This window comes from Dipodomys spectabilis, unplaced genomic scaffold (genome assembly GCF_019054845.1).
Source record: "Dipodomys spectabilis isolate Male_0828 unplaced genomic scaffold, ASM1905484v1 ptg000360l, whole genome shotgun sequence".
Lineage (NCBI taxonomy): Eukaryota > Metazoa > Chordata > Mammalia > Rodentia > Heteromyidae > Dipodomys > Dipodomys spectabilis.
The window spans coordinates 1,514,001-1,540,788 of NW_024871037.1; the positions used below are offsets into that span (position 1 = coordinate 1,514,001).

General features: G+C 46.7%; 1 protein-coding gene across 3 annotated transcripts in view; it reads left to right on the top strand.

Moving 5' to 3' along the window:
• LOC122095565 (SREBF chaperone) overlaps nucleotides 1-26,788 on the top strand; it is a 54,718-nt gene that overhangs the window by 16,227 nt on the left and 11,703 nt on the right. For 2 of the 3 annotated variants that reach the window (XM_042665867.1, XM_042665868.1), the window contains exons 2-3: nucleotides 16,185-16,404; nucleotides 26,397-26,526. In XM_042665867.1, the coding sequence (XP_042521801.1) occupies nucleotides 16,283-16,404; nucleotides 26,397-26,526 (252 nt within the window). In that variant the 5' untranslated portion in view covers nucleotides 16,185-16,282. Of the gene's footprint in view, nucleotides 1-2,533; nucleotides 2,652-16,184; nucleotides 16,405-26,396; nucleotides 26,527-26,788 lie in introns of those variants that run through there. The other variant, XM_042665866.1, reaches the window with a different exon arrangement.

Below are 26,788 nucleotides of genomic sequence, written 5' to 3' on the forward strand. Positions count from 1 at the left end.
CCATCAACCTGACATGGAAAAGTTTTGAGGGATTTGTGTGTGTGTGTGTGTGTCAGTTCTGAAGCTTGGACTCAGCATGGATGCTGTTCTTGAGCTTTGTTGGTTATTCTGGTGCTCTATCACTTGAACCATACCTCCTTTTTTGTCTGTTTATTGGAGGTAAGAATCTCTCAGATTTTTTTGCCTGGGCTGGCTTCAAGCCAGTGCCCACCATTGACATTTCATATTATGTTTATTCTTAAGGTTTTTTTTTTTTGTTGATGTTTTGTTTTGCTTTTCTAAAAAAAATGTTATTGAAGCAAGATGATCTACCTTTTTATAGATGATGTATATGGAGGTATTGATTTCTTGCCTGCTTGTTTTCACTAAGGTTTGTAGTGTATGCATTGTAAAAGATTTTTACTAGTTTCTTTTGAATTTTCTTTTTTTTCCGATCATGGGCTTGAACTCTGGGCCTGGGTGCTGTCCTTGAGCTCTTCTGCTCAAGGCAAGTACTCTACCACTTGAGCCACAGCGCCACTTCCGGTTTTCTGGTAGTTCATTGGAGATAAGAGTCTCACAGATGGGCTGGGAAGGTGGCTCAGCGGTAGAGCGCTTGCCTTGCATACCTGAGGCCCTGGGTTCGATTCCTCAGCACCACATAAGCAAAAAGAAAAAAGCCAGAAGTGGCGCTCTGGCTCAGGTGGTAGAGCACTAGCCTTGAGCTGAAGAGCTGAGGGACAGCGCCCAGACCAAGAGTTCAGGCCCCACGACTGGACCCCCACCCCCACCCCTCCCCCCAAAAAAGTCTCACAGACTTTCCTGCCTGGGCTGTCTTTGAACTGCAGTCCTCAGACATCAGCCTTCTGAGAAGCTAGGATTACAGGCTGAGCCACCAGCGCCCAGCTCTTTTGGATATTCTAAATCCACAACAATACCATCTGTAAATAACTATTTCCTCTCCAGTTCTCTACCTGTGTGATTGTTCATCTTGGTTGTTCATTTGATTAGATTGAGGAGTGCCTCAATGATTAGCAAAGCAAACTTCTGGGTGTGTCTGTCAAGTTATCTCCACAGATGATTAACCAGAGGAGAGAACACTGTCCTGGGACTAGGGGTCCAGATAGCATGAAAGAGAAAGCCTCTGTAGTGCAAGCATGTACGTCCTTATTCATAGTCACATTGTCTCTTGCTTTCTCTTAGTGTGAATCAAATTCCTCCCTTGAAGTTGTTTATGTTACGTATTTTGTCATAGTGGCCAAAGTGTGACTAGAAGATTGGTGTTGGTGAAGGGGTTGCTGCTGTGACCCTTTGGTGGCATTCAGAAACCTTTAGGTCTGATTTGTGGGAGGCGTTTGGAGGTGCTGGTTAGAGGAGCCCTCCAGTGTTGCCGGCAGAGCTTCAGGGATGCTTCTGGTAGGAGCTTGGAAGACCAGGATGCCAAGGGACGTGTGGACATGGCAGACTCTACTTGTGAGGTTTCAGATGAGAACAAGGACTCTTGGCTTGCATTCCGGTAAAGAACTTCTCTACATTTTGCCTGTGTCCTAGGACTGTTCAAGGCTGAGTTTAACTTAGCCTTGAGTTCTTATTTATTTGTCGCAGCAATGGAAAATGTGACACATTATTATTATTTTTCTTTGTCTGTCATGGGACTTGAACTCAGGGCCTGGGCACTGTCCTTGATCTCTTTTTGCTCAAGGCTAGAGTTCTACCATTTTGAGTCACAGTGCCACTTTCAGTTTTTTGGTGGTTCGTTGGAGATAAAGGATCTCATGGACTTTCTGCCTGGCATAACTTTGAACTGTGATCCTCAGATATCAGCCTCCTGAGTAGCTAGATGACAGGCGGGAGCCACCAGTGCCCAGCCATACTGTGTTTTCTTTGTCTTAACTCAGCATAGTTCCTCAGCAGTAGTAAGGGTGGTTGAGTGAAGAGCCTTGTTTGATTCCTGACTTGGTGGGAATTCCAGTGGGCTTGATTGGGGTATTAAGGACGTATTTACGAATGAAGAGTCTATATTACTTGTTTATATATATGTACATGTATGTACCTATGTGTATGTGAAACAGCATGTAAATATTTCCCAAGCATCTATCAATTCTTTTTGTTGTTGTTGTTAGTAGTGGGCCTTGAACTCTGGGCCTGGGCACTTGAGCTCTTCAGCTCAAGGCAAAATGCTCTACCACTTGAGCCAGAGCACCACTTCTGGCTTTTTCTGCTTATGTGGTGCAGAGGAATCGAACCCAGCCCTCTACCATTGAGCCACCTTCCTAGCCTCTGTCAATTCTTATTTTAAAAGAGGGCTATTATTAATTGTCTCAAGAATCCACCAAGATGATCTGTTAATATAGTGACTATAACAGGAAAGTAGTGTTGACATAGTGTACTTGGCACAGCATGGGTTGGTTGATGTTTAGAGAAGGCTTGAGGAGGAAGTGACACTTTAACACCTGAGGCTTTATGTAGCATCCAGAGCTGCGTAAACAATGAGATGTAGGAGATTTAGAAGGTATAGCCCAGTGATAGAGCTCCGTTTTAGCACACTTGAAGCCCTAGGGTTGATACCCATAGCAGGTATGTCTCTATAGAGACATCATGAGCCAAGCATAAAGGGGTGTGGATCTCAGCCGCAAGAAATTGAAAAGAGGATTCACTATGAAAAGACAGAGGTATGTAAGCATGCAGCCAGTGGTTTGTAGCGATAGAGAATGTTGGGGGTGGGGGGAAGGAATGGTAGAGACCCAGTGTGACAGTGATATTGATGATCTCCTAGACCGGTAATAAGGAACAGGTCACTCTGCACCTCTGGACCTCAGATCTTTTTTTTTTTTTTTAATTGAGATAATAGAAATAAGCTTGTTGGGCTGGGAAGGTGGCTCAGTGGTAGAGCACTTGCCTTGCATGCTCGAGGCCCTGGGTTCGATTCCTCAGCACCACATAAGAAAAAAGCCGGAAGTGGCACTGTGGCTCAAGTGATAGAGCACTAGCCTTGAGCTGAAGAGCTGAGGGACAGCACCCAGGCCCAGAGTTCAGGCCCCATGACCGGCAAAAAAAAAAGAAAATAAGGTTGTTATATGGTAGGCTTGTTATAAAGATTTAAGGAGGTACCTAGTAAAACTTCTTAGCCCAGAGTGTAGTATGTGATATAGAATTGCCAGTTCTTTTTATTCAAGAAAAGAAAGCTGGAAAGAGTTTGCAGTACAGTTTGCATGTTCCTGTGTATGAGGAAAGTGTAGAGTTGCTCAGGCACGCTGAGAGCCATTCAGAGCTTTTGCGCAGAAGAGGACTGAGATAAGTAGGCCTTTCTTTTTGAAAGCTGCCCCTTCTGGCAGGGTTGGAATATGAGCCGAAGGTGGAGTGCACACACAGTGTTCGAGTCACCGAGGATATTAGGATCTACTGTTGGGGTGGTAAAGACCCATACCCACGTAACCCAGTTTGCCACTAATTCCGTCTCGTGTGTGCTGAAGATGTGGGCAATAGCGTGTTAATTTGTTAGTTTGGGGGCTCTAGAATTTTGTAGGGCAACGCCTGGTTGGGGTTGCCCAGGGATATGTTAAACACAAATTGTTGGGTAGCCTATCTGGTGTAAGGTAAGCCAAATAATTTGCATTTCTGATTAGCTCCCAGGGTTTACTGTGTTTGCAGGATGGGTCTGGGGTGGAGAGGCATACTTTGAAAATCCCTTTAATGGTGGGAAGAATGCAAGAAGAATTCAAAGAGAAAGGTTGTTTGTGCTAGGGCTTGACCTCGGTCTTGTGCTCTAGGTGAGCATTTTGCTGGTTAATTGGAGATCCAGTCTCAAAGGCTTTTCTGCCCAGGCTAGCCTCAAACTATGATTTCAGCCTCTTGAATGGCTACTATTATGAGTGTGAGCCACTGGTGTCTGTGAAGAGCTTTTTTTTTTGCCAGTCCTGGGGTTTGAACTGATGGCCTGGGCACTGTCCCAGCTTTTTTGCTCAAGGCTAGCACTCCGCCACCTGAGCTACAGCCCCACTCCAGCCTTTTCTGTTTATGTGGTATTGAGGAATCGAACCCATGGCTTTAAACATGCTAGGCAAGCACTCTCCCACTAAGACACACTCCCAGCCCATGAAGAGATCTTAGACTGGGACATTTGTAAAGAACAGGATGGAGCTGGGTACAAGAGGCTCATGCCTGTAATCCTAGCTACTCAGTAGGCTGAGATCTGAGGATTGTGGTTTGAATCCATCCTGGGCAAGAAAGTCTTGTGAGACTCTTATCTCCAATGAACCCCCAGAAACCAGAAGTGGTGCTATGGCTCAAGTGGTAGAGCGCTCGCCTTGAGCTGAAGAGCTCGAGGATGGCACCAAGGCCCGAGTTCAAACCCCAGGATTGGAAAAACAAAACAGGATGGATGAAACCCTCCTTGTGAGACTGTATTACCTGTCTCTCTTCCCCCAGAACACCTGATGTGCTTTGTGTCATCCTGTTCATCATCACTGGCTGGTTCTGGTTGGTTGGTTGCTCATTACTCTGGAATTACAAGTTTTATTAAGTGCTTCCAACATGCCAGTAACTGTTCTAGGCCCTCATGTGTCACCATAAACAGATGGATCATGTTTGTAGTCTTGACAGTTAAGAGTCTGGAATGTTCTGAAAGAGAAGAAATATGCTCAGTGAGGAACAGTAAAGGGAACTGGCAGGGTGCATCTGATGAGAGGAGGTCTTCTGTAGAAGTGACATTACACCTGAGACCTGAAGGATAAAAAGAGGGAACAGAATGTGCCGGGCCCTTGACATGGAAATGAGGCAGGCCACACATTCGGTTTGGACGAGAACGGAGGGCAGGGGAGGCAATAGGGGGCGAGGCTGGAAGGGGCCAGTGCAGAGGCCTTGGAGCCAGTGTCAAGCGTTGGTTTTTGTTCTAAGTACAGAGGGGAGCTGGCCCAGGACACTGATAGAATCTGGGTCCACGCTGACCTCTGAGACAGATGGATCAGAGGATAGCAACAGATCTGTGAGGCTTGTTAGGTGGCAAGACAAGGTCAAAGGCTGGGCAGAGAATTGGCAGGGGAGCAGAGAAGACGACACAGCTGGCGAGCTGAGGGAGAGGAGATGAGAAGGGCTGCCGGGTTTTTGTCCTGGTGGCCTCATGAATGGGAAGACAGGATGAGGAGAAGAGCTAGTTTAGAAGATGTTTGCCGAGTCTCTGAGTTGGGGGGTGGGGGATGGGGAGGGAACGACTGAAACTCAGGTAAGAATTCTGCGTAGTGGGTCACATGTGCAGGGAGTACAGTTTGTTTTAAACCAGTGAGCTCATTTAACTGTATACTGAGCAGCAGTTTTAATAACGTGGAAGTCATGCTTTATAGATCATTTTTTATTGGCATATATTAAACTGTACGTAGTAAGTGGTTTCACCAGGACATTTCTATTCAATGTACTTTGATCATATCCATCCCTCTGTTATTCTTTCTCTCTCTTCCTCCTCCTCTAGTAGTCCTCTTGTATTAATGACTTTGGTTGTTTTTTTTTTTTTTTTTTGTCGGTCGTGGGGCTTGAACTCTGGGCCTGGGCACTGTCCTTCAGCTCTTCAGCTCAAGGCGAGCGCTCTACCACTTGAGCAACAGCGCCACTTCCGGTTTTTGTGGTGGTTTATTGGAGATAGGAGTCTCACGGTCTCTCCTGCCCGGGCTGGCTTTGAACCGCGATCCTCAGATCTCAGCCTCCTGAGTAGCTAGGATTACAGGCGTGAGCCACCAGCGCCCGGCATGACTTTGTTTTTTATTTTTCTTCACCTAGTTCCACAAATGAGAGAAGAAAAATGATCTTTAGTGGTATTTGTCTTTGTAGGACAGATATATTTCACATGATCTCCAATTCCATCCTTTTTTTTTTTCTTTAAAGCAAACAGCATAACTTTTTTTTTCTGTTTTAAAAAAGTTTAAGCCGGGTGCCAGTGGCTCACGCCTATAATCCTAGCTACTCAGGAGGCTGAGATCTGAGGATCACGGTTCAAAGCCAGCCTAGGCAGAAAAGTCCATGAGACTCTGATTTCCAATAAACCACTAGAAAAGTGGAAGTGGCTCTGTGGCTCAAGAGGTAGAATGTAGGGCTGGGATGGTGGCTCAGTGGTAGAGTGCCTTGCATGAATGAGGCCCTGGGTTCAATTCCTCAGCTCCACATGAGCAGAAAAACCCGGAAGTGGCACTGGGGCTCATGTGGTAGAGTGCTAGCCTTAAGCTGAAGAGCTGAGGGACAGTGCCCAGGCCCAGACTTCAAGCCCTACAACCGACCAAAAAAAAAAAAAGTTTAGTGGGCTGGGAATGTGGTTTAGTGGTAGAGTGCTTGCCTAGCATGAATGAAGCCCAGGTTTGATTCCTCAGTACCACATACACAGAAAAAGCTGCAAGTAGCGCTGTGGCTCAGGTGGTAGAGTTCTAGCCTTGAGCTAAAGAGTTCAAGGACACAAGGACAGTGCCCAGGCCCAGAATTTAAGCCCCAGGACTGACCAAAAAAAAAAAAAAAAGGGGGGGCTGGGAATATGACTTAGTGGTAGAGTGCTTGCCTATCATGCATGAAGCTCTGGGTCTGATTCCTCAGTGCCATATAAACAGAAAAAGCTGGAAGTGGCAGAGTGCTAGGTTTGAGCAAAAGAAGCTCAGGGTTGAAAGCCATGCTGGACTGGAAACTCTGTAAGATTCTTATCTCCAATTAACCACCAGGAAACTGGAAGTGGTGCTGTGGCTTAAAGTGGTAGAGCGCTAGCCTTGAGCAAAAGAGCTCAAGGACAGCTCCCAGGAACGAGGTTCAAGCCCCATGACTAGACCCCCCCAAAAAAAACAAAACAAAACAACGATACCAGGCACTGGTGGCTTACCCCTGTCATCCTTGCTACCTAGGAGGCTGAAATCTGAGGATGGTGGTTCAAAGCCAGCTCAGGCAGGAAAGTCTGTGAGGCTCTTAAATTAACCACCAGAAAAGTGGAAGTGAAGTTGTTACTCAAAGTGGTAGAATGCTAGCCTTGAACAAAAAAAGTCTCAGGGACAGTGCCTAGGCCCTGAGTTCAAGCCCCAGGACTGTCCAAAAAAAGTTGATCTCTATTTAGATATGAATGTCTTTACGTAAAAGCACAAACTTCAAAGTATACTGAAAGATAATCAGATGGAACTGTCTCCAGTTTTAAGTAGATTAACTAGTATTAGGGTTATTCTGTGGGTCACAAAATTAAGTAAGCTTCCATGCTCAATTCCAACAACGTGGTTTCTATAGGCCCTGTTATTTTGGGTTCTTGATTTGTAGCATGTGAGTTTTCCCCCAGAGTGTTTGTATGGTTTTAAAGCTGATGTGCCTGTTGCAACATCATGAATGGTTATATGAATATGGAGTACAGAGAGATCTGGGCACCCAAATAGAAATAAACGATATTTAAAACTAGAGCAGTAGGCTAAAAGGATGAGAGGACATGTCATTGTGCTTTGATGAGGAAGACCCAGCCCCATAAACTCTCCGGATCTGTTTCTATATCTGGAAGTTGATAAGACTAAATGCCTGGGCCTGTCAGCTTCTCATAAAAATGAATCACATTAAAGCAATTTACAGACTGTAATTATGCTATTACTGTAAGGAAGTAGTATGTTTTTAGCCTTTAATTTGTCAGCCATGGGGCTTGAACTCAGGGCCTCGGTGCTGACTTGGAGCCTTTTGGTCTCAAGGCTAGAGCTCTACTACTTTGAGCTGTAGATCCACTTTTGGTTTTTGGGATGGTTAATTGGAGAAAAAGAGTCACAAGGACTTTTTCTACCCGGGCTGGCTTAGCACCTCGATCTTTACATCTCAGCCTCCTGAGTAGGATTACAGGCTTGAGCCACCAGTACCTGGCTAGCCTTATCTTTATTTAGCAGTTTTTGATTGCTACTTTTCACATTTAATAATTTAATTTCACATTTAATCTTTAAATATTCTTCCTTCCCTCCTTCCTTGTTCTCCCATCTTCAACTTAGGGCATCATACTTGCTAGGCAAGCATTCTATCACTGAGCTTATACCTCTAGGGCCAACGTGGGCCCCCCCCCCCCCCCCCCCGCCCCTGCCCCTATCATAGCCTTTTGTGCTGGTTATTTTTGATGTGGAGTCTCCATTCCTGTCCAAGCATGTGCCTAGACTGTGATTGGTCTATTTCATGCTTCCTGTCATAGCTGAGATGACAGGCAAGTGCTCCACGGTGCCAAAACTGCAATGCTAACAGTCTATTGGACTCTCCTGCCTAGGCTGGCCTAGAATTCTGATCCTCCAGATTTTTTTTTTTTGGTCAGTTGTGGAGCCTGAACTCTGGGCTTGGGCGCTGTCCCTCAGCTCTTCAGCTCAAAGCTCCATCATTTGAGCCACAGCACCACTTCCAGCTTTTTCTGCTTATGTGGCACTGAGGAATCGAACCCTGGACCTCATGCATGCAAGGCAAACACTTTACCATGGAGCCACCTTCCCAGCCTGATCCTCCAGATTTTGCATAGCTGACATTACAGGTGTGTGCCCTGGCAACCAGTTTATTTTTTTGCTGGCTTTATTTTTTTTTTTTGAGGGGGGGGCGGTGATTGGGTGCCTCATCTATTAATGAGAGTGGAGTATTGAAGTTTTATTTATTTGTTTGCTTGCTTGCTTGTTTGCTTGCCAGCCATTCCTGGGACTTGAACTCAGGGCCTGGGTACTGAGCTTCTTTGCTCAAGTCTAGCGTTCTACCACTTGAGCTATGGCTTCATTTCTGGTTTTTTGGTGCTTAAGAGATAAGAATCTCCAATGAACTTTTCTTCCCTGGGCTGGCTTTGATTAGCAAAACTCAGATCTTAGTCTCCTAAATAACTAGGATTACAGGCATGAGCCAGCTGACGGTTTTTTGTTTTATTTGTTTTAATTCTCACACACACACACCAGCCTGGGCACTGTCCTTGAGCTCTTCAGCTCACAGCTAGTGTTCTACTACTTTGAGCCACAATGCCACTTCTGGCTTTCTGGTGGTTAATTGGAGTCTCACAGACTTTCGTGCCCAGGCTGGCTTTGAACTGCGATCCTCAGATCTCAGCTTCCTGAGTAGCTAGGATGACAGGCCCAAGCTACTGATGCCGAGCTTGAAATTTCTCTTTACTACATGTAAATCCTTTGTGTGGAGTCATTAGCTTTTGAAGGAGACATGTTACTTTGTGATTTGTGATTTTTTTTGTTATTCTTGTTAAGATTTATGCATCCGGAGCCATCTTTTGGTGGAGGGGATTTCAATCTCCTGTGTCCTTTTAGTTGGTGGTTTCTTACAACTTATGTTTCTTTAATGTCTGGGTTGTGGTATATTTTCTTGTTACTAGATCGGGGGTGTGTGATTCAGTGGGACAATACTAATTTTCATTGCTCAGAACTCTTCTCCACTCAGAGTGAGGAAACTTGGCTACAAAAGCTATTGCAGTTCATAAACCGCAACCTTGTGTATGTGGCAATCTCTAATGAAGACTAGTCACTACCACCGCTCTAATCTTTAGATGAATATAGAAGCAAGGTGTGTCTTCATCATCTAGGAAGATCTTAATTAACTAGGTGGTAATAGGAAGAAGATAATGGCGTAACACTAATGCATAATATTAGGTATTTGGTTATATAGGGAAAGATGGACGGTAAACTTAATAGGAGAGGTTAGTGAGAAAGTGGATGAAAATGTGATTTAAAATGTGATATTGAGAGCTGGGCACCAGTGGCTCACGCCTGTAATCCTAGCTATTCAGGAGGCTGAGATCTGAGGATTGTGGTTCAAAGCCAGCCTGGGCAGGAAAGTCCGTGAGACTCTCATCTACAATAAAACACTAGAAAACTGGAAGTGGCGCTGTGGCTCAAGCAGTAGAGCGCTCGCCTTAAGCTGAAAAGTGCAGGGACAGCGCCCAAGCCCAGAGTTCAAGCCCCACAACCAAAAAAAAAAAAAAGAGGGATATTGAGGGCTGGGAAGGTGGCTCAGTGGTAGAGCGCTTGCCTTGCATGCATGAGGTCCTGGGTTTGATTCCTCAGAACCACATAAAGCAGAAAAAGTTGAAAGTGGTGCTGTGGCTCAAATGGTAGAGCTGAAGAGCTGAGGGCCAGTGCCCAGGCCCAGAGTTTAGGCCCCATGACCGACCAAAATAAATAAATAAGTGGAATATTGAAAGACAGATGTCATGGTTCAGATAAGATGACTATGGAGAAAAGGAAGGTAAGAAGTAGAACTAATGAGAGTGGCCAAATGGCTTATATTAAACAGGAGAAACTAAAAAGTAATGGTCTATATTAGATGTATATAAAAAAAAATCAATACAAGCAAATGATTTTTTTTTTTTTTTTTTTTTTGTCCATCATGGGGCTTGAACTCTGGGACTGGGCGCTGTCCCTCAGCTCTTCAGCTCAAGGCGAGCTGTGATCCTCAGATCTCAGCCTCCTCAGTAGCTAGGATTACAAGCGTGAGCCACCAGTGCCCAGCTTGCAAATGATTTTTTTAATGTATGTGACTTGATAGGGAATATCAAGCCTTCCTCACCAGTACTGTGAGGCTTCCCAGATCGCCGCCTCTGACATTTTAGCCAATTACGTAGCTTCCCATAGCTTAAACATCTCGGGTGGTGATGATGGGGGGTCCTGTCAGACCGTCTTTTGTCTGCTCAATCACCTATATAGACCCATTGTCAGGGAGTCCTGGAGCTGTGCTCACTCCTTTTTCCAAATGCCTGAGTTTCTAATTGGCCCTCTCCAGCTGTTGTGTTCTGAGATAAGGGGAGCCACAGAATGCCCTTCTTCACCAGGGCCAGCCTCCCACACTGGGCTGGTTGCTGTCCCACACATTCCCCTACTGGAATTAAAGCCTGTGGGTTTGCGGGCTTTTCCTGTAGCTGGAATTGGTAATCTGATGGCAGGACTTGTCTGGTTTGTTTCCTACTGCATCCTTCAATTTTCTCCCCCCCGCCCCTACTTCCCCCCAGTCAGGTAACTGGCTTGAAACTCCTTGCTGCTTTTCTTTGCTGAGTTTATTTCTCTCTTCCTGCTACTCCACTACCTCCTTCATGGTTTCTTCTTCTCTTCCTCTTCACAGTTACCAGATTCTTCTAGCAGATGCTTTTATTTTTATTATATTTATTGTTGGTCGTGGGGCTTGAACTCTCGGCCTGGGTGTTGTCCCTCAGCTCTTCAGCTCAAGGCTAGCGCTCTGCCACTTGAGCCACAGCACCATTTCCAGGTTTTCTGCTTATGTGGTGCTGAGGAATCGAACCCAGGGCCTCATGCGTGGCAGATGCTTTTAATCTGCCATCTTGCCTTCAAAAGTCATTTAAATGAGAAAGAATCCTGAAGTTTATGAAGGTTTTTATGTTGAGAGAGAAATTTTAAAAGGTTCTAGAGCTGTAAGCATGGTGGTGCACAGTTGTAATCTTAGCACTGGGAGGCTGAGGCAGGAAGATTTCTCATTAATAACCATCTGGCTACATAGCAAGTTTGAGGCCAGCCTGGAATATGTATAGTGAGACCCTCATCTTGAAAAACAAAACACCAAACCAATCGAGGTGGAATTAGCATTTTTTATTTGCCTTTTTCTCAAAGAGTACAGCTACAATCCCTGTGTAAAATGCATGAATTAGGTATTTGAATGCTCTGAAAGACAAATGGTAACAGATGGATTGGAGAAGGAAAGGTGAGCTCAAATTAGCAGTGAACTGGCATTGAGTCTCGTGAGTTATCTTCCTCCTTCCCCCCAATGTCAATCATTGTGGAATGACTTTTTTTTTGTCCTGGGATTTGAACTCGGGGCCTGGGCAGTGTTTCTGAACTTCTTTTGCTCACGGCTAGCACTCTACCACTTGTGCCACAGCGCCACTTCCAGCTTTTTTTTTTTTCATGGCACTAAGGAATTGAACCCAGGGCTTCATGCATGATAGGCAAGCACTCTGTAGTAGTGACATTGTCTGTAGATGGGGGTGGATTCTTTGTTTTTTTTTGTTGGCCATGGGGCCTGAACTCTGGGCCTGGACGCTGTCCCTGAGCTCTTCAGCTCAAGGCTAGCGCTCTACCACTTGAGCCACAGAACCACTTCCGGCTTTTTCTGCTTATGTGGTGCTGAGGAATTGCACCCAGAGGTGCATGCAAGGCAGGCACTCTACCACTGAGCCACCTTCCCAACCCGAGAGTAGATTCTTGCATTTGTCCCAAGAGCATATCTTTTTCGGTACAGGGGATGGACTCCAAGGTTCTGGGCATGCTAGGCAAACACAGTACTTAGCACTGCGCTGCTTACCCACTCTTGAAATTCTGGGTTTGAATCTGTAGATTTTCCCTAGACTTCTGCATGTACCCTCTCTGTGGCATGAGTCAGAATTAGAGGCACCTTAAGCAAACTTGGCATATGACTGCCTCCCTATCACTCTTGTCTAGTGCCCTTTACCTTCTGAGGCTGTAAGTGTGGCTTGATCCGGGCTTGGCTGCCCCTAGGCTTCATAGGGCTGTGGTATCCTCATTCTAATAGCGTTTTTGCCTTTCACATTCAACTCTAATGCTCATCGTTTTCTAATGCTCATTGTTTTTGCTCATCGTGGGGTCTTTTGCAAAGGGAAGGACAGGCTTGCTTATCATTTTTATGTAATATCTTCCACTCTAGCCTCCAGGGCAACACTGTCCCATTGTCTCTTTAAATTCAGGAAGCCACAACTGTAGATTTTGAGCTGAAGCAATCTGTAAGTGTGGGGCAATATAAGAAAAACAGGTTTTTGGTTCAGGTTGGGAAAATTTTGCTTCGGAATAGTTTTGCATTAAAATTGGAGCAGAGGTGGATAGCGTCTCCACTTGCTAGGTTCAGGTAGGAGGACTGTGTAAAGCATTAGAATTTAGATTTGTTTTCCAAGTGCTAAAATAGGAGCCATTTTGAGGCGTGGCTCATGTGGTAAAGAGCCAGTCTTGAGTAAACAGCCAAGTGAGAGCACAGGGCCCTGAGTTCAAGCCCTGGTACTAGCCAAAAGAGAGGGAGAGACAGACAGCGTGAACAATTAGTGTAATTAATAAAGATGAGTGGAAGTGCTGGCTCAGTGGTAGAGTGCTTGCCTTGCATGCATGAGGCCTTGCGTTCAATTCCTCAGCACCATACAAGCAGAAAAAGCCCAAAGTTGCTCTGGGGCTCAAGTGGTAGAGTGCTAGCCTTGAATTAGTGGAAGTCAGAAAGGTGTTTGACTAGAGAATGGAAGTGAATTAGATAATTTGCCTCATTCCTAGATGTTGTTGTTGTTGTTGTTGTTTTGGTGTGTGTGTGTGTGTGTGTGCCAGTCTCAGGTCTTGAACTCATTGCTTGGTTGTCTATGAGCTTTAGTGCTGAAAGCTAGTGCTTTACCTCTTGAGCCACAGTTGTACTTCTGTCTTTTTGGTTTGTTTATTTTTTGTTTTGGGGGTGGGGTGGGGTTGAGGGGCTGTTTTACTTGGAGATAAGTCTCAAGTACTTTCCTGTCCAGGGTGGCTTCAAACCTGTGAACCTCTGATCTCAGCCTCCTGAGTAGCTAGGATTATAGGTGTGAGCCACCAGCCTCTGGCTTCATTCCTGCTTCTGAGTGAGCCGGCCAGCAGGGGAGGCTCCCTCCTGGGTGCTGATGTGTGTGGAGGACAGGTCCAGGAAGGAAGCTGGCATTAGGATCTCACTTGCCTGGAAGGCCTGGCCTTGGGAAATATTTAAGGGAAGAGGTGTGGACAGCCGGTTCGTGGTATTCTGTCTTCAGCGATCCTCTTGGTAGTGTCTCACTGTGAGTGAACATCTCCTTTACCTTTGTTTTTTCTCTAGGGGCAGGAGGGGGAGTAGGTAGCACAGGGTCGCGCAGGAAATTGCTGCCTCTGTATTCACTAGGCAGTTACCGCCATGGCAGGTCCTCTGAGTCTTGGACCAAACACATTCCAGGTGAGCCACTTGAATGATGGAGCATTCGTGAGCACATTGGCTCAGAGCTGCGGCAGCTGCCACCTGTGGCCATAGCTCGCTCTGCTGCCTATGTCGGATCTCCTTAGAAGGCTCCAGGACTGGACAGTTCCACGTGTATTTAAGTGAGGGCTACTCCCCTTGGCTTGTGAGTTAGTGAGGTTATGACTCCTTTGGTTTCTCATTTCTGGTTTTGACACTTGAGGAGTCATCTTTTTGGCCTGGGTTGCCATCAGTAAATGAAATCAAGCCACGACACATGTCTGGGCAGATTCCCTGGAACACAGACCAAAGAAAGAGAAGCATGGAACAGGAGATGAAGATTGACTTTGGACTTCATCAGAGAGCTCAGTCAGGAGCAGAATTCTACATCCTTGAAGTTTTCTATTCGATTAGATTGGTTTAAGATTCTTTGTTGGCAAACGACAGAAATAAACTTTGAATATGTTAAGCTCCTCCCCTCCCCCCCAAAAAGATTTATTGCTTACTAATTGGAAAGAAAAGTTGATAAGCCAGTCTTCATAAAGGACTAGAGCCAGCACAGCCTTGGGATCTTGGGAACTTCTGTTGTGTTGACTAAGTAACATCAGTACCCAGGCCCTCCTTTCTGTTTGCAAGTCAAAGCCTCAGGAGTAGGCGTGAGGCCGGCTGGTATGACTGACTGGCCGAATCCTAGGGATGGAGTGGGTTTCTGCAAGCCATAGCAGGCTGCTGTTACTCAAAGAAGGGACACCTGCTAAGCAGGGGTCAGGGGACAGACATAAACCTCTGTCCTCAGAGCTCCAAGGAAACCACTGAGAACAGGAGCTGAGACTTCAAGCTAAAGTCACTGACTCCTATTTCAAGTGCCTGAGGGGTGTGTGTGTGTGTGTGTGTGTGTGATGTTTTGTCGGGGCTTGAACTCAGAGCCTGGGTGCTATCCCTGAGTTGTTTTTCCTCTCAAGACTAGCGCTCTAGCCGGGTGCTGGTGGCTCATGCCTGTAATCCTAGCTACTCAGGAGGCTGAGATCTGAGGATCGCGGTTCAAAGCCAGCCCGGGCAGGAGAGACCGTGAGACTCCTATCTCCAATAAACCACCAGAAAACCGGAAGTGGCGCTGTAGCTCAAGTGGTAGAGCGCTCGCCTTGAGCTGAAGAGCTGAGGGACAGCGCCCAGGCCCAGAGTTCAAGCCCCACAACCGACAAAAAAAAAAAAAAAGACTAGCGCTCTACCACTTTGAGCCATAGCAACACTAATGGTTTTTGGTGGTTCATTGGAGATATGAAATCTCACGGACTTTGCTGCCAGGGTAGGCATAGAAATGGGAGCCTTAGATCTTAACTTTTTAAGTACCTTGGATTATACGTGTGAGCCTCTGATGCCTGGTGTTTTTATGTTCAGAGTTGGCCATACTAAATTTAGTTCTTTATCAATAATTGCTCTGAAATAAGTATGTTTTGGGGGACACTTGCCTTGCAAAAAACTTTTTTCCCCACCTCCAAAAAAAATTTTTTTTTCTCACTGGGTGCCAGTGGTTCACATCTGTAATCCTAGCTACTCAGGAAACTGAGATCTGAGGATTGCAGTTCGAAGCCAACCTAGGGCAAGAAAGTCCATGAGACTCTGATCTCTAATAAACCACCAGAAATTCAGAAGTGGATTTTTGGCTCAAAGTGGTAGAGCACTAGCCTTGAGCAAAAGAGCTCAGGAATAGCATCTGAGTCCAAGCCCTACAACTGACCAAAAAAAAAAGGCGAGAAAAATGTCCCCGTGGGGAGTAGCCTTCTAGAAATGTCTAAAACTGGGTTTGGGGAAGTAGCTCAGTGGTAGAGTGTTTGTGCCCAGTTTGTAAGGTCCCGAGTTTATAACCAGAGCCAGAAGGGGAGTTCCTTGGTGGTTTTGGTTAAACCAATGAGAGTGATCTGTACTCACTTGCAAGGTTCCCGGGGTGTGTGTGTGTGTGTGTGTGTGTGTTTGCACAATTTAAACCAATGAGAGTGATCTGTACTCACTTGCAAGGTTCCCGGGTGTGTGTGTGTGTGTGTGTGTGTAAAAGTTCTTTGGTGGTTTGGGTTAAATCAATGAGAGTGATCTGTACTCACTTGCAAGGTTCCCGGGTGTGTGTGTGTGTGTGTGCGCGCGCGCGTGCATGCGTGTGTGTGTGTGCTTGCACAGGTGTGTTGGGACTCATGTCTCCTGACCTAACATGTAGGCATCCTGAAACTGTTGTGTAGCACATAGCTATAGCACCTTCCCCTGGCTAGTGCACAGAGCCAGCTTCTCTTGGTTAATCGGCTTCTCTCTCTTCTGGTCAGGTCCGTTCAGATCATGTCCATGGTCAGTGGTGTCCAGCATCTGCCAGGCTGATCCATGGTCACTTTCCGGGATGGCAGCAAGGTGACTTCAGCTGAGGATGACCCTGACTGAAAGGCTGCGGGAGAAGATATCTCAGGCCTTCTATAACCATGGGCTGTTCTGCGCATCCTACCCCATCCCCATCATCCTCTTCACGGGATTCTGCATCTTAGCCTGCTGGTATGTGTCTGGCTGACCTTCAATTCGCCTAGGGACAGTAGGTGTTCTGCACTTCACTGCTACCGAGTCCATAGGGGGAACTTTGGCTTACTGGAGGTGCACAGCTCCAGTCTTGAGGACTTCGGCCAATAAAATAAAGTAGTCCAGGCTGGCTTCGACTCGGTAATTCACCATACTTGTTGGCATCACTAGTATAGTGTATCAGTTTGTAAGAACTTTTAACACAGTTGAAAGGCATGATCTTTTCCTTCCTTCCTTCTTCCTTCCTTACTGTTTCCTCTTTCCTTTTCTTCCCTCTCTCCCTCCTCCTCTTTTTTCCTTTCCTTTCCTCTCCTTTCCTCTCCTCTCCTTTCCTTCCTTTCCTTTTCCTTCTTTCTTTCCTCTCCCCCTGCCCCCTCTCTCTTTCTTTCTTTCTTTTTCTTTCTCTCTTTCTCTCTCTCCTCTCTCTCTCTCTCACACACACATACACACATCTCTCTTTCTTTCTTGGACTGGGTCTGACCCTGAGCTTCTTTTTTTTTGTTGTTGTTGGTTGTGGAGCTTGAACTCTGGGCTTGGGTGCTGTCCTTGACTCTTCAGCTCAAGGCTAGTGCTCTACCACTTGAGCCACAGTGCCACCTCTGGTTTTCTGAGTGATTTTTTGGAGATAAGAGTCTCACGGGCATTCCTGCCTGGGCTGGCTTTGAACTGCAATCCTCAGATCTCAGCTTCCTGAATAGCTAGGATGACAGGTGGCTTTTTCTGCGTATATGGTACTGAAGGAATGGAATCCTAGAGCTTCATGCATGCTAGGCAAGCGCTCTACCACTAAGCCACATTCCTAGTCCCAGGCATGATCTTTTCATTCTGTGTATGACCCCCCCCCCCCCCCAAACAAAACAAAACCCATCTCCTTTCTGTGTGCTGATACTGGAATTTGAACTCAGGGTCTTGTGTTCACAATTGGCTCTTTTGCTTATAACTGCCACTCTGCCACTTGAGCCATGCCTCTACTTTCATTTTTTTTTTTTTTTGGCCAGTCCTGGAGCTTGAACTCGGGGCCTGGGCGCTGTCCTTGAGCTTTTTTGGCCCAAGGCTAGCCACTCTATCACTCGAACCACAGCACCACTTCTAGCTTTTCCTGTGTATGTGGTACTGAGGAATCAAACCCCAGGGCTTCATGAATGATAGGCAAGCACTCTACCACTAGGCCACATTCCCAGCCCTACTTCCATCTTTTTGCTGGTTAATTGGAGTCTCGGGTTTGTCTGCCAGGACTGGTTTTAAACTGTGATTCTCAGATCTTAGCCTTCTGAATGGGAAGGATTATAGGTGTGAATCACTGGCGCCTGGTTTCATTTTTTTCTTCCTGACAGTGGAAGTTTCCTTTAGTGGCTGATGAGTAGGCCTTCAAGTGTTGCAAGCATCCATTTGAACACCAAAGTTCCTTGGACACAGTTTTGCAGGTTAACCTCTAAGACTGGCTTCTCTGCTCTTTCTCTTATGTTCACGTACAGACTGGTTTTGTCTCTTGTTGATTCATGGAGCCTGCCAAGGACTCCAGTGAGAGTCACAGTGCCCTTGATTCTTATCTGGCTTTCCCAGGGTCACATAGAAGTCTGAATCCTGGCTAGTAATGACGTCGCAAAAAGAGGAGCTTGATTTAATATAAGCTTTGCTGACCCCCTGGGACTAAAATGCCAACAGCTGTGCACAGAGCCAACCTTATTCTTTTCTCTGGAAAGAATTCTAGGTTCCAGGATCACCGTACATCTGACATGTATAGACATTTCCAGTGCCACGGGGGTTGGATGGCTCAGGACTGAGCCTCCTGTTGAGTTCTCTGTAAATGAGCCCAAGTTCGTCCGCCATTAGCAGTCAGAAAGGTGAACGCTATTGAGAACATCCTGCTGTGGGCCATCTAGGTGTGCCAGGCATATAATTAAATGTGATTCTCATGACTGAGGGGACCACCTCAGGAAGAGGCCCAGTTCCAGTATCAGTAAACAGACATTTGCTTGATCCAAACACAACTGAGAAGGGGAAACTGAGGTCCACCTGCACCATTGGCATCTGACACCCAGTCAGTGTGGCTCAGAGTTGAGAACAGTATGTAACCTTTGCAAAATTGTGCATGTGTGAGATAAAGTATTTGTAGCAACATATTCTAAATGATGGCTTGAGGGTGCCCTGAGGACCCAGCCTTTCCTTTGTTTTTCTCTAAGATAACTGACCCTTTGTCTTTAATGTTAGACTTTTCCAGGCCTAGCATATAGGCCAAGGCAGAGGATCTCAAACTTGAGTGAGTGTCAGAACCACCTCGTTTCAGAGTTCCTGAGGTGTCAGGTCAGGGTTCAGGGTGGGCCTAAGAATTTACTCTGACAGGGGCTGGGAAGGTGGCTCAGTGGTAGAGCGCTTGCCTTGCATGCATGAGTCCCTGGGTTTGATTCCTCAGCACCACATAAGCAAAAAGAAAAAAGCCGGAAGTGGCGCTGTGGCTCAAGTGGTAGAGCGCTAGCCTTGAGCTGAAGAGCTGAGGGACAGCGCCCAGGCCCAGAGTTCAGGCCCCACAACCGGACCCAAAAATAAAAATTAAAAAAAAAAAAAAAATTTACTCTGACAAGTTCCAAGGCCTGGAAATCACATGTTAGGAAGCACTAAGCTATGTCTCTCTGAAGTTCTGCTTCATTGCTCAGCTAAAAGTGTAGTCTTTTTTTTTTTTTTTTTTTTGGGTCCGGTCGTGGAGCCTGAACTCTGGGCCTGGGCGCTGTCCCTCAGCTCTTCAGCTCAAGGCTAGCGCTCTACCACTTGAGCCACAGCGCCATTTCTGGCTTTTTTTTTCTGCTTATGTGGTGCTGAGGAATCGAACCCAGGGCCTCAGGCATGCAAGGCAAGTGCTCTACCACTGAGCCACCTTCCCAGCCCTGTCTTCTTTTATTCTAATTTCTGTCTTTTTCTTTTTTCATGTGTGTGTGCGTGCGCTATTTCTGAGGTTTGAATTCAGGGCCTGGGTGCTGTTCCTGAGCTTTTCTTTTGTTCAAGGTTGGCGCTCTATCACTTGAGTCACAGCTTCACTTACGTGTTTTTGGCAGTCAATTGGAGATAACAGTCTCATGGACTTTTCCTGCCTAGCCTGGCTGTGAACTGTGATCCTCAGATTCATCCTCCTGAGTAGCCAGGGTTATAGGTGTGAGCCACCAGTGCAGGCTTATTCCTTTTGACAAAATCACACTATGTAGCCGAGGTTGGCCCTGAACTTGAGATTTTCCTGCCTCAGCCTGATGAGTGATGGGATTTGGGGCATGTTGTCACCTCACCTGGCTTATTGTTTTTCTCAGCAGCAGTTTGTGTTGGCACTTTTGGCATTGATCGGCACTCATATTACCTTGTGTTGAAGAGTGAGGTATGTGTAGCAGCTGCGTGGGTACAGTTGTGTCTTATCTTTTGATTGAGTACTTCGACATCACACAAGAGTTTCAAAATGGACTGTCCTTGCCTGTGAGATATTCAAGGAAATGAAAGCTAGCTGGCCTTTTGACTCAGAGGCCTGAGAGTAACAGACTCCACGTGCGTGGCAGAGCCAGGCCTAGGCAAGATCTGCCTAGACAGAGAACAGAATCCTTCCGAGGTGAGTGGTCCTTTGTAACAAAGCAGGGCAGAGAGCACAAAGGTGGCTTTGTATGCGCCTTAATACAAGTGCATGTGGCAGACCATGATAGGGACACATCCTGGTGTGACCCACGGCCACCGAATTACAGCATAGCCAGTGTAAACGGAGGAGCTGGGAGCACTGACCCAGTGAAGTCCTTTGGGAAGAATTGGTGGCTTCTTTTTGCCTTTTTAACTCGTGATACAGTTGTACTGGAGAATCCATAGATTCTGGACCATTTTGTCCAGGGGCCTAGAAATCCCTGATCCAGAGATAAAATGTTTGCGATCATCTTCCATCCTGGGAAGCTGTTCTAGCTGGAGCAGCTCCCTCTGTCAGAGCCGTGTTGTCGTGGGATCGCTCACCTTCCGTTGTTTCTCCGATGAGGCATTTGTTCAGCTTGAATGTCCCTGCTGTGGGATGAGTACCCACCTGGATGGTACTTTTTGCTGATCCCCATCACCTTCACTGGGTGAAATGAACTCCAGAAAATGAACAGAGAGCCAGGACTAGAGGGGATGGTGACCAATGCAGCTTAGGTCTGTGCTTTTCTCCAGGCAGGAGAGGGAGAGTCTGGGCAGTGAGTGTGTGTGTGTGTGTGTGTGTGTGTGTGTGTGTGTGTGTGTGTGTGTGTGTTACTGAGTGACCAGATATGACTGCAGATGACTTCAATGCTGAACCTTACAAGGGAGCCCTAGTTTTACCCCCACCCCCCACCCCCGTGCACCAGACTGCTCTTTCCTATGGGAAAATATGATGAAACTTGCAGCCAATAGTCACTGTGGCAAAGAGGTATGTTTACATTTCCTAGAGGTCAGCCCACAGGGACCCGAGGTGTGTCCCCTGCAGCTAACCAGAAGACTGATGGTGCTGATGCTGTGGGCCTGTCCTCATAAGTGTGGGGGTACACACAGGGTGAGCGACTGAGCGTGTGGATGTCATCATCCTAGCTAGACCTTCCAACTGCAGATAGAGAGTAATGTGAGTATCACTGAATCATTTGTGATTCTGGGAGCGGCTGCTTGTGGGGAAAGCAGGTAGATTGTAGCTTGGAGAGGAAGTTGGAGTCTTGAGGCTGTACTCAACTTTAGGAAGGATGGCGGATCCTTTGGGTGTGGCTCCATTACCACTTCTTTTCCTTGGCAGGTAAGCAAAAGGATCCTGGGAACAGGATCTCTGGTCTCCTGGCCAGAAAGTTCCAGAATCTGTGCATTCTCTAGTACTGCTTTCTCATCGTTCAGGCTAAGGCCAGACATCGGTTGTGGTGGTCCCCACTAGTTCTCAGTTTGCTCCGTGATCACCAGGAACCCTAGGCGGGTCACACACCAGGAGTTGTGTGAGTTCTCTTTTTGGCTGCTCACGTGGCCCCTCTCTGTCTAGACTCATTCAGAGTAGCTCAAGGACAGCTGAGCTTACCTTTGGTCTCTGTCCTGAGTCTCAGACTCAGGAGAAGCCAGCTTCTTGACACTGCTCTGTGGCACTGACCAGTCAGCATCCCAAAGCCACAAGTTACCCATGGCCTCCCAAGCGAAGCCCATAGAAGGTCAAGAACATTCAACATAAAACTCCTCACAGGGTAATTCAGCCTCTCTCTATCCTTCCTCGATCTTGTATTGATCTCCACTAAAGAGTGTGGTGGTGGTGGTGGGGGTGTATTTCCCTTCCCTGATGTCTTCCAAGAAGATTATCTCTGATATTTCTGATCATTTCTGAAGTTGCTTTCTGCATGTCTCCAGTGACCCCCGCGTTTCCCATTAGAGATGACTGAAGGTTGAGAATGAGGGGAGTGCATAATTTGCAGGACCCAGTACTTCATTACTCAGAAAGCAGGATATAATCCCAGCTATTTGGAAGGTGGAGATAAGAGGACTGAAGTTTGAGGCCAACTGTGTAAAATGTTAGTGAGATCCTATCTCAAAAACAAGTGAGACGTGGTGGTTCACTTTTACTCTCAGCTACCTAGTAATTGTCCTAAGGAGGATCTCCGTTCAAGATTTTTGCTCAGGCAAAAAGCCTAACACCCTATCTGCAACAAAGCCAAGAGAGCTGAGGGTATGGTCAAATGGTAAAGTGCTTGCATCCTTGAGTTCAAGCCCTTGAATGACCAAGAAAAAGCGGGGGTGGGGGGGGGGTTGGGGCGATCAGAGTGTCATTCTGATTCACTGCTCTGTTACTTCTGGTTTGCTTTATAGCTTTGTTTTCTTTCATGATTTAAAACGATAACCCTCATAATGTTTACAAGTCAGTGTTAATGGACAGATAATGTAGAGGATCTAATGTGTAATGATAGCGGTCTAAAGGGGAGAAGAATGGACTGCACGCATGGAGTGTTTGTACTCAGCTGGAGCTGAGTTTTTCGACTTTTAGTTGTTTGTCCTTGAAGCTTCCCGATGCCACCTTCTCACACCTGCCATCGGACCCCTCTGTAGCACCGCTATTCAGACGAGATTTCAGATGTGAATTGTAATCCCTAGGGTAACCACAAAGAAAATAGATTTAAATACAGAAAAGGAAAGAAGAGAATCAAAATGACATACTGAAAAAAAAAGAACCAACCAAGCTAGGTATTACTCCTGGTTGGCTCATGCCTGGAATTCTACCTATATGAGATTGGGAAGAGTGTAGTTGAGACTGGCCTAGTGAAATGGCCATCTCAACTAATAGCTAGACTCAGTGTAGCATGCCCGTTATCCCAGCTACCTGCAGTATAAGATTGGGAGGATCTAGGTACTAGGCAATCCTGGAGGAAAAAGTTCGAGAGACCTAATCTCAAGCTGGGCGTCATCATCTGTGCCTGGCATCTCAGTTAGGGTAAGAAACATAAAAGGAGGATAGAGATCCAGGCTGGGTAAATAAATGAGGCTCTCTCTAACAAATGACTAGAGCAAAAAGGGTTGGGGGGTATGGTTCAAGTGGTAGAGTGCCTGCCTGGCAAGTGTGATGCAAAGCACAGCCTGGAATAATCTGGCCCTACTTTTACAGGGCTTGAATTGTTTCAAGGAGAACCTTGGTTCTGGCCTGAAGTCTGCTGCTCAAGACTCTACATGCTTCTCCGATTCTTCCCTCATTACCCAACTCCACTGCACCAGAGATCCCATCTGTCTTGTTCATCTCTGAGCCTTGCACAATAATCTGGCCCTGAGGTGGTACTCAACCATTTATTGAAAGAATGACTATTGAGAAAAGCCACCATGCTAACTAGCGCTCAGTCACTTGGTGTGACAACCTCAGAACTGGACAGAAAGCCATTTCCAAAAAGAGAGGAGCAGGCAAGAGAAGCAGATTACCCCTCAGGCTCCAGCTGCCAAGGGAATCGCAGACATTTGTCTCCCCTTCTGTTGAATGTATCATGTATCCTATCCTACACTGTAGGTGACTGCTGAAGGGGAAAGTTCAGATCGGGTGCCTTGTGGGACCCAACCCAAGTGGACCTCCCCCAGAGACGCTTCCGTGTTGTTTCACTGGACTAGTGTGGTGTTTGCAGCTTGCTGCTTGGGTGTGAAATTGCCTTCGCTGGATGACTCCATGTTGAGCATAACCAGCAAACCAAACAGGGCTGGAGGTGCGGCTCCAGTGGTAGAACATTGGCTGAAATCAACCCCCAGCTCTGTCCTCAAGTAACAAAGCACAATAAGGTTGTAAATGTCCAATGGTAGAGGACTTGCTTAGCACGCACAGGCATGGGCGCATGTGCACCTATGCATGTATACACATACCATCATACACACTGGGATACCACCTCCCACGGCCTCCTCCGCATGGTTAAAGCCAAGTAGACAGATAATATCAAGAGGTGGCAAGGTGCCTAGGAGTGTGGCTCAGGTGGTACAGTCTCTTCCTGGGGCATACTCGGCCTTGAGTGCAAGCCTGTGGTTCAGTCTCAAAAGACTTGAGTCCTGGAAGAGTGTGGTTTGAAGCCAGCCTGGGCAGAAAAGTCTGTGAGGATACCATCTCCAATCAACTAGAAAAATGACAGACTGGAGATGTGGCTCAAGTAATAGAGAAATAGCATGAGAAATAGCAGAAGGCCCCCGAGTTCAAACCCTGTTAACAGCAAATAATAATAATATTACTGACAATCTGCTCTATGAGCCCGGGTGGATGAATCTAGTGGTGAAGATTCAGTTGAAAGCAGCAAATCACAAAAGAGTACATAGTAGAATGTACTTTAAATAGGTAAAACTCTTAATTTTACTTCATAAATAGGTAAAACTCTGGGCATGGTGACTGAAGTCTAAAATTCTTGGCTATGTGGAAGGTAAAGATTGAGGTAATGCTGGGTACTGGTGGCTCACGCCTGTAATCCTAGCTACTCTGAGATCTGAGGATCGTGGTTCAAAGCCAGCCTAGGCAGGAAAGTCTGAGACTCTTACCTGAAAGCACCAAAAAGCTGGAAGTGGAGTAGTGGCTCAAGGGCTGGAGCACTAGCCTTGAGCCAAAAAGTTCAGGGACAGCACCCAGGCATTGAGTTCAAGCTCTGGTACCAGCAACAAGAAACAGATCAAGGGGTGGAGAATCAAGGCCAGTTTGGCCAGGAACGTTGATAAGACTTGATTTCAGATAATGGCATGTGCCTGTCCTCATCCCCAGTGACACAGGTAAGCACATGTAGAATGGTTGTAGGCCAGGCCAGCTGGGCATAAAGCAGATAACCAATGCCGATCACATTGCTCAGATGGTGGAGTGGTGAGTGAGTGAAAAGTCTAGCAAGGCCCTGAGTTCAGGATCATCCAAAACAGATCAACCTAGGCTTGGGGGTATAGCTCCGTGGCTGAGCACATGCTTAACATGCACGAAGCCTTGGGCTCACACACACAAAAAGGTCAAACTAAATTTGTGATGATGATTATAATGGTGTTAATGTTTGGAGGTGGGTGGGGTGTATGTCAACTGGTAGTGGGTCCCAGGCTACCGTTGAAGGTTCTGGAAATACTCCCAGCTTGCTCTCTCTGGTGGTTACGGAGGTATGTAGGGAAAACTCATTGCTCTCTATATCTATGCTTGCCTGCTCTTCTTGCTCTTGTCAGCCTCCTGCTTCAGCCTCCTATTCAGGTGATTTCGGAATATTGAAAACATCATCTAAAGAGAGATGCCTAAAACAAAAATGCACATCTGTTTGCCAAGTTATTCTTGTGAAGGAAAAACCTTGGGCCAGTCATCTTGTGCTACATAGTTTCCAGAGTCTGCCCTTCACATTGCTCAGCTATCTAAATCAGTCTATCTGGACTTTGAGTCTTCTCCCCTCCCCCAGAGTGCTTTTTTCTTTTCTTTTTCCTCCCTCCCTCCCTCCCTCCCTCCCTCCCTCCCTCCCTCCCTCCCTTCCTTCCTTCCTTCCTTCCCCCACCCCTTTTTTTTTTTCCTGGTCCTGGGTCTTGAATCCTGGACTTAGGTGCTGTCCCTGAGCTCTTCAGCTTAAGACTAGTATTCTACCACTTGAGCCTCAGCACCACTTCTGGTTTTTTGGTGGTTCATTGGAGATAAGCCTCACAGACATTCCTGCCTAGGCTGACTTTGAACCATGATCCTCAGATCTCAGCCTCCTGAATAGCTAGAATTACAGGCGTGAACCACCAGTGCCCTGGCTTTCTTTTTCTTTTTTTAAATAAAGTTTAAAAATATTTTGTTTTAGCAGTGGGGTGTGGCGGCTCACACCTGTAATTCTAGCTACTCAGGAGGCTGAGATCTGAGGATTGAAGTTCAAAGCAGCCCAGGCAGGAAAGTGTGTGAGACTCTTATCTTGGATTAAGCAACAAAAAAAGCTGGATGTAGAGCTGCAGCTCAAGTGGTAGAGTACCAGTCTTTTTTTTTTTTTTTGGTTCCAGCCGTGGGGCCTGAACTCTGGGCCTGAGCGCTGTCCCTCAGCTCTTCAGCTCAAGGCTAGTGCTCTACCACTTGAGCCACAGCGCCACTTCCGGCTTTTTTCTTTTTGCTTATGTGGTGCTGAGGAATCGAACCCAGGGCCTCAGGCATGCAAGGCCTGAGCCACCTTCCCAGCTCTAGAGTACCAGTCTTGAGCATAGAAAGCTCAGGGACAGCACCCAGGCCCTGGGTTCAAACCCCAGGACTGGCACACATACACAACACAAAATTGTTTTAGCGTCACGTCTTTATATTGTTTCTGTAAACATTTAACCAATCTGCTTTGTATAAATTGGGCTGTGCGTGACTACAATAAATTTGCAACATTCTGATCTAGATGATTTCTGAGTTTCAGCTCTCAGATGTTCTAACAGTTGATGCGTTGGTCGAGTCTTCCTAGGAAAGAGAGCTCAGTGCACCTGCAGCTTCCTGAAATCACCCCCTCTCTCCGCAGAGCCGGCCTCCCACGAGCCCTCACTCTTCTTCCCCCTTTCCTTCTCCCCAGCTACCCGCTGCTGAAGCTCCCCTTGCCGGGAACTGGACCTGTGGAATTCTCCACGCCAGTGAAGGACTACTCGCCCCCACCCTCGGACTCTGACCGCAAACAAGGCGAGCTCAGCGAGCAGCCGGAGTGGGTAGGTACCCGGCGCGTTGCTGAGGCGAGCCCAGCGCAGGAGCTGATTGGCGGAGGCCAGCTCCGAGCGTGGCTGTGAGAGTGGTCAGCCCAGAATCTGTGTTCACGTGCTCCAACCGCCTCCCAGAGGCCCCCCCCCCCCCAACCAACAAAAATACTTGGTTATCCATTTAATGAGTAACCTTTATTGTAAGAAAACAGCAGATGAAGCCAAAGGAGGGACTGTCCCTGAAAAGCCGCGGCTGCGATGGTCCTGGTGGGGG